At 36.5% G+C, this 11,248-nt stretch overlaps 1 protein-coding gene across 3 annotated transcripts in view; it reads left to right on the forward strand.

Moving 5' to 3' along the window:
• The window catches only part of LOC139117233 (transmembrane protein 245-like), a 29,532-nt gene that overhangs the window by 13,350 nt on the left and 4,934 nt on the right, over nt 1–11,248 (forward strand). The window contains exons 4-14 of one of the 3 annotated variants that reach the window (XM_070680179.1): nt 1,063–1,167; nt 4,465–4,547; nt 4,945–5,035; nt 6,127–6,225; nt 6,469–6,621; nt 7,202–7,324; nt 8,052–8,191; nt 8,480–8,580; nt 9,403–9,574; nt 10,326–10,489; nt 11,014–11,039. In XM_070680179.1, the coding sequence (XP_070536280.1) occupies nt 1,063–1,167; nt 4,465–4,547; nt 4,945–5,035; nt 6,127–6,225; nt 6,469–6,621; nt 7,202–7,324; nt 8,052–8,191; nt 8,480–8,580; nt 9,403–9,574; nt 10,326–10,489; nt 11,014–11,024 (1,242 nt within the window). In that variant the 3' untranslated portion in view covers nt 11,025–11,039. Of the gene's footprint in view, nt 1–1,062; nt 1,168–4,464; nt 4,548–4,944; nt 5,036–6,126; nt 6,226–6,468; nt 6,622–7,201; nt 7,325–8,051; nt 8,192–8,479; nt 8,581–9,402; nt 9,575–10,325; nt 10,685–11,013; nt 11,040–11,248 lie in introns of those variants that run through there. The other 2 variants (XM_070680178.1, XM_070680177.1) reach the window with 2 other exon arrangements.

Consider the following 11,248-nt stretch of genomic DNA (forward strand, 5'->3'; position numbering starts at 1 on the left):
CCGATCTGGCCTGAATTTGATTGCGCCCTTGTACGTCCGAGTATGGCCAAATCCGGAAGCAATGTCGTGACCCATGACCTCGACTCTGAAAGGTCAGGCCGATCACAGAAGCGTCGTGCTGATTGTTTACAGTATTTAGAAGTACGGACGATCGCGAGGATGTTTATTGTTTGTTTTTTTTTGAATGAATACGTTATTTATTGAAAACAAATGATTTATATGTAAATATGTTCTATTAACAGCAATATTCGTGAATGAAACTAGAGGAAATACAACTTTTTACTATAAGCCAGTGAAATTTTATAGCAGCCATATTATCAATATGACTGGTCACATGACTGGTCATGTGTTTGGTCATGTGATATGTTGTTCCCTAAAATGTATTTTTAAATATTTGAATTATTTTTTGATAAATCATAACCATTTTAGATGCATGTTTCTGCAAGGAAGACATAAAGCAGGTGTTTACAAATATAAAATGTGTTGATTTTCAAATACAGAATCATGTCAGATGCTGATGTTTGTGGTTCATTTACTCTGCCTTTTGTGAGAAAAATCTTAAATAGGTATATCTATATTTAAAGTAAAGGGTAGTTATTATTACATATATGTAAAGACGATGCCATGAAAATTGTAACTGTATTCAAATTTGCGTCATTTTATGGATTGAAAAGACGTCCTGATGATTCAAATATTCATATTCTTTGCCAACTCTGGTCACGTGATGTGTTATGTGATCAGTCACGTGACCTGGAAATACAAAACTTATGTATGAAAAAGTGGGAAATTTCATGCTGATTCAGAAAATATATGGTTTATTGGTACTTAATTTTTACTCTAAGCAGTGTTCATGTCATGACCACACCCAAGATTTTATCAATATTTGCATAAGGGGCCTGGTATATAGGAATACATTGGCCTTGGTAGTCAAGGGGTTAATAGAATCTTTTTTAATTTCTGAGTATTTCAAAGTCATCATCAATTCCATGAAATATATGATCAACCATATTTAATGTGATAAATTGTAAAAATAAATGCATTATTTTCAATTCTTTCTGACAGTTCATCTCACTGATAGAAGATTCTCTGGACAAGATAATTAGCATCTTCATCATCCTCTTGTTGCTAGTGACGACAGTTTTTGTCAGTTTTCTTCTTGCAATGCAGGTGAGTTAAAGTAATTTCCCAGTCTGAATTGCCTTTCCCTTGTGGTGTAAATCTTCACAAAATGCATACATGTTGTTTTAGCCCCTGGCTTTCCTACTGTTCTCTCGCTTTCTTTTAAATACACCTTATTGGCAAGCGCTTACTTTAAGTGAGAGTTTTGGCCCATATATGGTGAAGAGCCACATCCTCACGTGTTGATGATGGCATAGTACCATCTTTGTCATTTGGTAATTAATATAATCCTCCAAGTGCGTTGAATTAATATTATGCAGTTTTCCCCGTACACGAAATGGAATATCATGGTTTGAGATATCAATCTGTTGACCTCTTGCAATATCCTGGGACATACTGGTTATACCAAGTTTATGACACAAATTATTTTGCTAGGTTTTGGTCCAAAAATTTTTGTGTGGTTCGTGATAATCATCCAACAACTTTATTGTCTATGATCAAGCTTTTACTTATCTCTAGATTTTTATTTGCCTTGAGTTTGAGGTTGTTGCAGATTTGTTTATGCTTACGATAATGGTTCAAGGTATCATACCACAGCTGCCAACTAAAAACAACAACAAAGGTCACATATCTGTCGCAAAGAGGTTTTTGTATTTCAGAAGTTGAGGATGACTAAGGCAGAATGCGATTTGGATCAGATATTCAGACTCTCAAATTTTTACATTCTTTTCTAATTTACCACTTTAGGGGGCTCATTTTACCGTACTCGTCCGAGTATAAGCCCCCGGTTCGGCAACACTAAACAGCGGTAAAACTACAGTCCGGGTCAGCTCCAAAATTGGAGACGCTATTCCATAATATTTTCCCCCTCTCATTAGCCAATCAGCGGCCAGCGCGCCATCAGTAAAAATTGTATTTCCTGGCAACCTCCACATGCGTCCTTCGTTACCTACGCCATACTGTGTCGAACTCCCGCGCCGTATTCTGTCATAATGTCGAACAGTTGTGTGGCCACTCTGTCAAAACACAATTTCAAAATCGCGTACCAGTTTTATTCTGGCTAAGACAACCAAACCCCATATATCGCTGTGATTCCTAGACTCTGGCTTGAAGTCCTGCGAAATATAAATCGTGTACCTACACAGATTGTTCAGAATACCCCATTTGTATCGGAGATGGCAGCGATACAAAATTCTACCGTATGGGGAACAGTTGTGTGGCCACTCTGTCAACACATTTTCAAAATCGCGTACCATTTTTAGTCTGCGTTTGACAACTACAAAACAGGTATCGTTTTAAAGCTCTGACATTGCTCTTCTTTCTTGCAAAATGTTATACGCGTACCTACACAAATAACCTTTATAACAGTATTTCTAATAGTGATGACGAACATCCACAAAATGATTCTCGGTACTTGAGGAAATCGATAAACTGGGGGTAGAAATGAATCGTCAATATTTCGAATATTTGTTCACTATCGGACTCCTTGTTGGACATGACCTTCTGCAGAACACGTGGATTATGTTGACTGTCGAAATTGGTCGAAATTCACAAGACAGGGGCTTAATAAGCGGCCCAAAACTGCCGATCACACTTGGTGGGTAATTTGTGACCCAGCGTGACCTGTACTTTATTAATGATGTAATCTGGTCGATGATTGGCTGAATGCCGGAATACATTATCATAATGAGTCTCCAATTTTGGAGCTGACCCGGACTGAACTAGGGGAGGGGCTTATACTCGAGCAACCCCATGTTATCTGGCATGGACGCTTAATTTATGCTAATTTTATGCACGATTTTTTCAACACCACTCGATCTTTCTATCGCTTTCAAAATCGACTTACACATCCAAAGAAATTTATTGTACAATCTCTGAATACAGAAGTGACATTTTGGTGAAATTTCAGAGTCGAAAAAAACACCCAAACTTGAAACAAAGACGTCGTCATGTATGCTGCTGATCAACATTAATGTGAACAGGCATGCATTGCCCACACGGAAAGGCAACTCAATATTCCAATATCAAACTGTCTACATCTTGTGAAAACAACAACATAGCAGTGAAAATTGTAATAGTCACCAGGAAAAGTCTTCACAAATGAAAGGATAATTGCTTCAAACAAAAGAAACTGCATGTTTCAAGCATGAAAACATCGTGGCGTGAATGAAAATAAACAATGGCGGACGTGAGTGAGACTATTCTATTTAGGCGACGGGGTGAGTAGGGTCAAAGAATCAAGATAGTACTGGAAAAACGTGTCATTTTCCTTACGATATTGTCAAGGGAACTCCAGTTTCCCATTGTTTTAACATCTTTTAATGGTTTCTTTATTATCTAAAATTAATTTTACGAAGTTAAATGACCAAATATCTCTCCTAACCTTTCTGTATTTGAGTTACACTAGGGTAGGGGCTTATACACGGATGTAATGCATTTTCTAAAATCCTCTAAAATCAGTAGGGGGCTTATACACGAGCAGGGGCTTATACTCGGACGAGTACGGTAAAGCTCTTGGAGTAAGAAAAGTTTTCACCGTCTTAGTTTTCTGAAAATCAAAACTTTTACTTTTTTTTACATTGAGTTAACACAGGATGGCAGTCTTTTTGATTGTTCAAATATTGGTATATGTCAGGTAATTTGTATTTCTAGTACCAAAACTTGCACAGTGAGCCCTTACTTTTATTCTTGATTTGGTAAAAGAATGATTGAAAGTTTCATTTAGGAAAGTTTGAGCAAAAGTTTACGTCCTTCACTTTGGAGATGCATACTACCTTACTAGAAAGACATACCAATTATTACTCGTCTGATATCCTTTTGCTCAATGTAAGCAACATCATGATGATTAACTATTGTCTTGTATAGTCGTAAGATCTTTTTGTACTTGCCAGAATTAAAGCCTTGCATGCATGCCTTCATTCAGGTTTGACCTTTGTCATCAAGTCAAAATGCAACATATGGTCAGTTCATTAATTTTTCTGACTCATGAAAATTTATTTTGTACATCCAAGTTAAATATAAAGATATCATGACAGTAAGCGATGTTGTATTATTTTTTTGTTTTGCTGTTTATTTCTTCCAGTTATTTAAACTTAATTCCAGCTGTAGTTGAAAAAAAGATCATATCATTTAGAAAAAGAGTTCATAATGGTGAAGTAGCAAGGTCCTCTGATGAGTGAAAAGTGCAAACCAGACATGATGTTGTACAGAAGGGGTATCACACAAAAGTATTCAATTTACCATATGACTAATACTTCAAAACAAGATACTGCTTGATTGTTGTGGTGTGTTTTTATCCAGACAGGTTATTGACATGCAACCATATTTATTTTTGGAACACAACAGGTTCAAGGTGAAAGCATGCAGTTAGTCATGGTGACGAGTAATCTGTTAAATTCAACAATATCAAACCAGCCTGATATGAACAAGTGAGTTTTCTCTTATTAAATGAACGGTGCTGTTACAGAAATGGAACTCACAATACATTGCAGTGAGTGCTGCCATTATAGACTACTGTGCTTTGTCCATGGCAGGTGTGAGCATGTGGTGTCATCAGTTTGTGACGCTACCACTTCTGTAATGTTGCCAAATTAAGATTCATGTAAGTGATTTAATAAATCCTTCCATCCCCATGCCCTGTATATGGAATGATCCAGCCTATTGAAAAGAATAGGGATGTACCATTGACAGGGAATGTTTATTAAAGTTAACCTTTGCACCCCCAAATTCCCTGTATAGAGAGAGGTCCACACTTACCATTGATAACAATGGGTTTTGACCGAACCATGGTGGGTTAAAGAGCTTCTTCTATGTTCTCTCAATCAGATGGCTCTCAGATACCGTTGATGTCAGGAAAGTTCTGGACTCTATGCTGAACAATGCCTACCTGTATGGTAGGGAATGGATCGCTTCTAAGGTATTGTATCATAGAGGACATTTTCACCTCTTTGTAATACACAACATTAACTGACAATGAGTATCGTGATTATTTTTCTTTATCAACTTTGTATTATTGAAATTCACATGATAAAATAGATGGAAGCAGCATGCTCAATATTTTTCATGGTTTTCACTGCGCTCTCATTGCCTAGATTGATTTCATTATATGAGTGAATTTTGTGCACAGTTCCTACTTTAACATTTTAGTAGTCTGAGTACTTTAGCACAAATAAATTTGATCTGCCTACATTGATGAATTTTACACAATGAACCTTTGATTGATGTTGATGTATCAAAATAAGGACTCTACTAACTCACATTTCTGACATTGTACCTCGCCCAGAAAGCCTGAGACAGCCCATTTATACATCACATTCAGCTGTAATGGTCACTTTAGTAAAAGCACCCCCACAGTACAATAAATTACCCACAATTCAGTTTGATTTGTACACACGACATTAAAATTTTTATAACTTTTTCAGTACTGCCTAAAAGCAAAAATGTAAAACCTCTAGATGATTAATTATATCTATTGAAAGTACGATTAGATATTGCAGTATAAATTTCAAAGAAACCATTAAATAACCGTAAAAGTCACATTCTGCAGGTACTACAAATGCCATACTTTTAGGTAGCAAGTTATGACAAACTGAAGGGGTCATTCTCTGAGGAAACTTAGCATGCAAATTATTTTTGTCTTTCTGTTTGGAAAAAATCAATATCCTTTTGTTTCATAAAACAGGTGCAACTAGTCTCCCTACTTTTCATTACATTATTCTGTATGGCTGAAGACACAATCAGTGGAAAATTTTACAAAAATGCTATCTCCTCTCTCAATCAAGCATACTTTTTTAAATCATTTAAAATGGGAATTGAGAAGAATGGTGTCCTCAAAAGTACGATTTCAGAATTTAAAAAACTAGTCTGTGAATTTGTCTACACATGGGAGACAGTAGATTTCACTGAGGAGTTTCCATGCGTACAAATCATGATGAATTGTGGGAAATTTTCAGTACTGTGAACCCTGTGACCATCAGCATGACTAACAATCACTTGTACATTTTCTAGCTGAACAGCGCCCTCAGTGGCACCCAGGTGAACAAGTCTGAGATAGAAAAAGAGATCCTTACAGTTTGGGATAGGCTGTATGAGGAATGGATCAAAAAGGTAAGAAAATTTAAAATACTTGGAAAAGAAACAGATTATTGGGTATATCATACTGGGCCAGTATTGCTTCAATTGCACTGCATGATAAAAGGTATCAATAGACAACATACCATAAGATACCGAGAAGAAAGATCAACAGGATGATTTCATGCATATGCTTGAATTTTCTCTGATTGAAATTACTGGTATAGGCAAACACTACAAGGCAATATATTTGTTCCTATGTATTCAAATTTTTCTCAGAATTCCTCAACTGTGCAATCTAGTGTTACCAGGGGCTCTGTATTCAGTCCATGGAGTACTCTGTACAGTAGTTTTAGCAAGATAGAAGGCTTGGAACTTCAGATCTCCAATCTTATTGCCGTGATCAAGGACAACATTGGAACTCTCCTATCTGTGAGTTAACATCTTGATATGTCATTCTGGTTCTTTTAGTTGTATTTGAACAAACATGTATATATTATTGGAGTCAAGTACACGACAGTCAAAAAATGGCTTCATAGAGTGCCCTCAAACGTTCACTTGTGCTGAAATTGCAATATCCTGTGTGTGTGTGTGCAATGTGGATTGGTATGTCCTCAGCATCTGCCTTGCCTGAGACAGAAAGTCTTGCGCTGATATTGTGCAATTTTACATTCAAAGATGATTTCTTTTATCATTTTACTTGAACTTTTTCTACTTTTATCTAGTGTGAGCAAAACGAAGCAGCAGTTATCAATTCCTGATGCTCTCAGTTATTCTTGTTGACATTCACTCTTTCCATGGCATTTGTCCTCTTTTTTTCTTTGAAAAGTTTATCTAAAATGTAAAATTATATTTAGATAAATTGGTCAAATGGTCATGGTGTTAATAAGTGCAAAAACTCTGTTACTGTTTTGAAAAAGAGCTCATCATGAAAAACATATAAACCAGTAGACACAGATCCCAGAAATGTTGAGTGAAATTTCAACAGAGGAGTTTTGTTTTGCTTTGACAGGTGTTGGAATCAGTGTGGATTGTTCTGAAAGGTAACATCAACTTAGCTTTCACTGTAGTCACAACCACATTGTCACTGGTATTAGGAGGTGGCACTGCACTCTTGAACTTCTTTGTCTCCATGGTAAGTCTACTCTCCTGTCTTCTTCCTTTCTACCTGATATTTATTTCAGTTATTCTTCCTCTAATGTGAATTTTAGCTGTAGTCATTATTTATCCTATAAGTAATGGGACAGGGTCTAAGGTCTATGCTGGTAAACTTTAGCTCATCCACATTGTTTTAATCAGCAGGGAAAATGGCTGTTGTAGGTTGGAGTAAAACAATCTCTGCTGTCTATTGTTATATTTTATTAATCTGCAGCAGTTGTGTTGTTGTTGGTTCTTCCTATACTTTAAGGTAGTATGCACCTCAAATTGAAAGACTTAAACTGTTTCGCAAACTTTCCTTAACGAAACTGTGAACCATTCTCTTATTTAAGCAAGAATAAAAATCAGAGTAACCATGCCAAGTTTGGTACTAGCGAAAGATTTATTTATTATTTGCTGATAATTAATAATTCAAAATGGCCACCATCACTGTGTTAACTCAATTGGGAATAATTAAATATTTGATTTTCACAAATCTTAGATGGAGAAAACTTTTCTTACTTCAACAGCTTCAAAATGAGCACCCACACGCAGTAGATCAGGAAAGAATTGTAACAGTTTGAGAGTCTGAATATCTTCCCTGAGACACATTTCTCCTTAAGGCCTACTGGTATCCAAAGAAATGCACAGTATATCTCAGCCAGCAAATAAGATGTATACCTAAATTGAGATAATCATCAAAACTACTTTTTCCTTCATTCCAGGTTGTCTTCATCACCACCCTGTTTTACTTGCTGAGTTTCAGCGATGAACAGTACAAGCCAGCGGTGTGGTTTGCAAGTCTGACTCCAGGAAACATCAGCGGTCCCAATAAACTGGGTCAGGCGGTGGAAGAAGCCATCAGGTGAGAGACAGAACAACAAGGCTCTCATCTGATATGGTTAGCAGAAATGTTATTTCAGCAGAACTCAGTTCAGGTCAGACTGAGTAAAAACAGCAGATCATTTGTCAGAAGAAAATGTTTGTTACTTTCTCGCATGTTTTCACTTTGTCTTTGTTTTGCTGTCTCTGCCATCTCTTTCTCTGTCTACCTTGTTCTCACATTTACTTTGTTCGCATAGTTCTCACATACATATCGCTCTGCTTTACAGACTCATTCATGTTTTGTGTATTTTTCTTGTCTGTTGTCCAGGAGTGTCTTTGGTGCCTCAGTGAAGATGGCCACTTTCTATGGTCTGTACACATGGCTGACACACACCATCTTTGACATCAAAATAGTGTTTATTCCATCAGGTATAGCCATAGTCACTTGACCATTGTAGAGGTATTTTCATGCAAAAGAAATCATAACAGAGTGTCACATTGTTCTCTCATTGCTTATGACTTCATTATGTATAGCTTGATAGTAAATGTTAGTGTTAAATTACTCAAACAACAAATTATATTCAAATTTCAATTTCATTTCCACATATTTGTATATGGCAGTCAGTGTTACTTTTGCCAGGCTCAGTTTGTAATTTTCTAGGGTGGAGTAGAATGGGTATGACACATGACATAAAAAAGCTGGTTTACCCTGTCTAACTATTTAGTCAATCAGTTCATGACTTGTACACGACTCAGACATTCATATATTTACATTTGCTATAAATCCACAAGGTGGATTAGACACTACAGATAACTGCATTCTCTGATTGTTGTATTTAATGGCCATTGTAACTTAATTTCAAACTTAAATTTGTTATTTTTGTAACAAGTATTTTATTGAGGTCATCAAAATAGTTTACAATTGCAATAGTGGTAGAGTACATACATGTCTATTACAAAAACTACAATGCAATGATATCAATAAATGTCAGTCAAGAAGTCTCAGAGACTATATGCATATGAAAAAAAATAGTGGAGTAAGATTTTCAAAATTTGTATTTTTCATGAAATTTGATTATTACATACCTCTAAACTACAAGATAAACATGTAGAGTAGTACAGTGTTGTGTTCTTGAAAATGGCAAATTCTCCATGACAAGGTTTGACCACAAATGGAGTAATTGACTTCAACATGCCAAGATACTTGTATCATTGGTGCTAACTGTATATGTATGCTATCTTTATTTCCAGCGCTGGCTGCTTTCCTAGGTGCAGTACCTTTCCTAGGTACATACTGGGCGGCCTTGCCAGGGGTAATTGATTTGTTGGTCCAAGGAGAGAATGTGGAAGCCGTTCTCTTGATTGTGGTGCATTTCCTTCCAACGTACTTTGTAGACACTGCCATCTATGCTGACATTACTGGGTGAGTTGTAGTGTCTGCACACAACCTAGTTCCATCATTTGGTAATTTAGTCCAATTGTTGGACCTGTTTTCATTAAGTCATGTGTGACAGGGTCTCAAGGGTTCATTTTATTCTTTTCCATGTGTCTTCATTATATCATAACAGTATATTGATGGCACAAATGCAGCGATCTGATTGGTCGAGACGTGAAAAGAATCATGGTATATTCACGATATACCACGGTTGGCACATGCGTGAACTCTCAGCAAGTGAAAAATCCCTTTTTTGACATTTCGTCCCAGAATTTCAATATACTGTTATGATATAACACCCAGCGACGGTATAACGCTCGATGTTGACCAGTTCACTTCATATATGCACGAACTATAGTTCATGCATATCTGTCGTGAACTGGTCAATATCTCATGGTACACCGTCGCTTGGGGTGCTTAATTTTGCAAGTGCCTGGTAATTTTGTACACAGACAAAATGACCAGAACTTGTCACCAGAATTGAGTTCACATTCAAAGGCCAGTCAAAGATTATCCTGATTTTGAAATCACTGTAAAATTTGATTCAGGCCCAGATTAGATTCAAAAGTTGTGTAATGATGTATTATGCTGCAATGTTTTCAAATCTGTACTTTGTTGATGTCTTGTGATTTTATCCTCTATGATAGTGTAATTATGCTCATAATGGCAAAGTTTTGAGAAAAATATCAATATTTACAGGTATAATGTGGTATTTTGATGTTTATGTTTTCTTTTTCAGCGGTGGTCACCCTTACTTGACTGGCTTGGCAGTGGTTGGCGGTATTTACTGTGTTGGTTTTGAAGGCGCCCTCATTGGTCCAATTCTCCTGTGTTGTCTGATGGTAGCATTTAATGTCTACGGCAGTGTAATGGAAGCACCAGCTACAACTCCAGACAGTGACGGTAGGCGTCTTGTGAAAAGAAGTTCTCAACCAGAAGGCTCTGAGAGTGTCAAAGAAGCCAAATCACTGTGAAAATGTAAACCTCAACATCTGTCTGATGAGAGAGAATTTGTTCGCTACTAGCTTTAAAATTTGTCAATTCAACAGAAGCTATGCGTATTGCTCCTCTGTTCTTGGCTATTTCATACAGATGACAAAAGAATAGAAATTAATTTTACAGATGAACATATCTGCATAGTTTAATATCAAATAGTCTTTAAATGTCTGTGATTTGTCTGCCAGATGAGAAAATGGAAACTACACTTGACTCATGGAAAACTAGTGATTATAATCCATGGCCAACTGAACTTGCCCACCCGTGTTGACCCTATATTGAAAATCCATCATTTGTTGCCATGATTGGACGTCTATGCAAGAATCTCCATGTTATCTTGTGTGCTAGTGTTAACAAAACCTATCCTTTCTTCTCTTTTTTCCATTGTATTGTCTTTATGTGTGGTCTTGTTTCCAAACTTCTACTTGTAGATAGCACGTAAGTTACACATTTGCAGGTGAACTACTTGGAGACTGCAAAGAAAGATAAAATCTTTTTTTGTTTTGTCTTATCCTTTGGCTAAAGCATGTCACATTGTATCAAGTGATGGTGAAAATTAATGTTTCTCGGCTTGCACACAATGTTCATCCATTAACCTCAATGGAATTATTTGTTGAAACAACTGACGTCATAATTTTTACTTCTGATGAAAACAGAAAATGTAAT

Source organism: Ptychodera flava, chromosome 18 (assembly GCF_041260155.1).
Source record: "Ptychodera flava strain L36383 chromosome 18, AS_Pfla_20210202, whole genome shotgun sequence".
NCBI lineage: Eukaryota > Metazoa > Hemichordata > Enteropneusta > Ptychoderidae > Ptychodera > Ptychodera flava.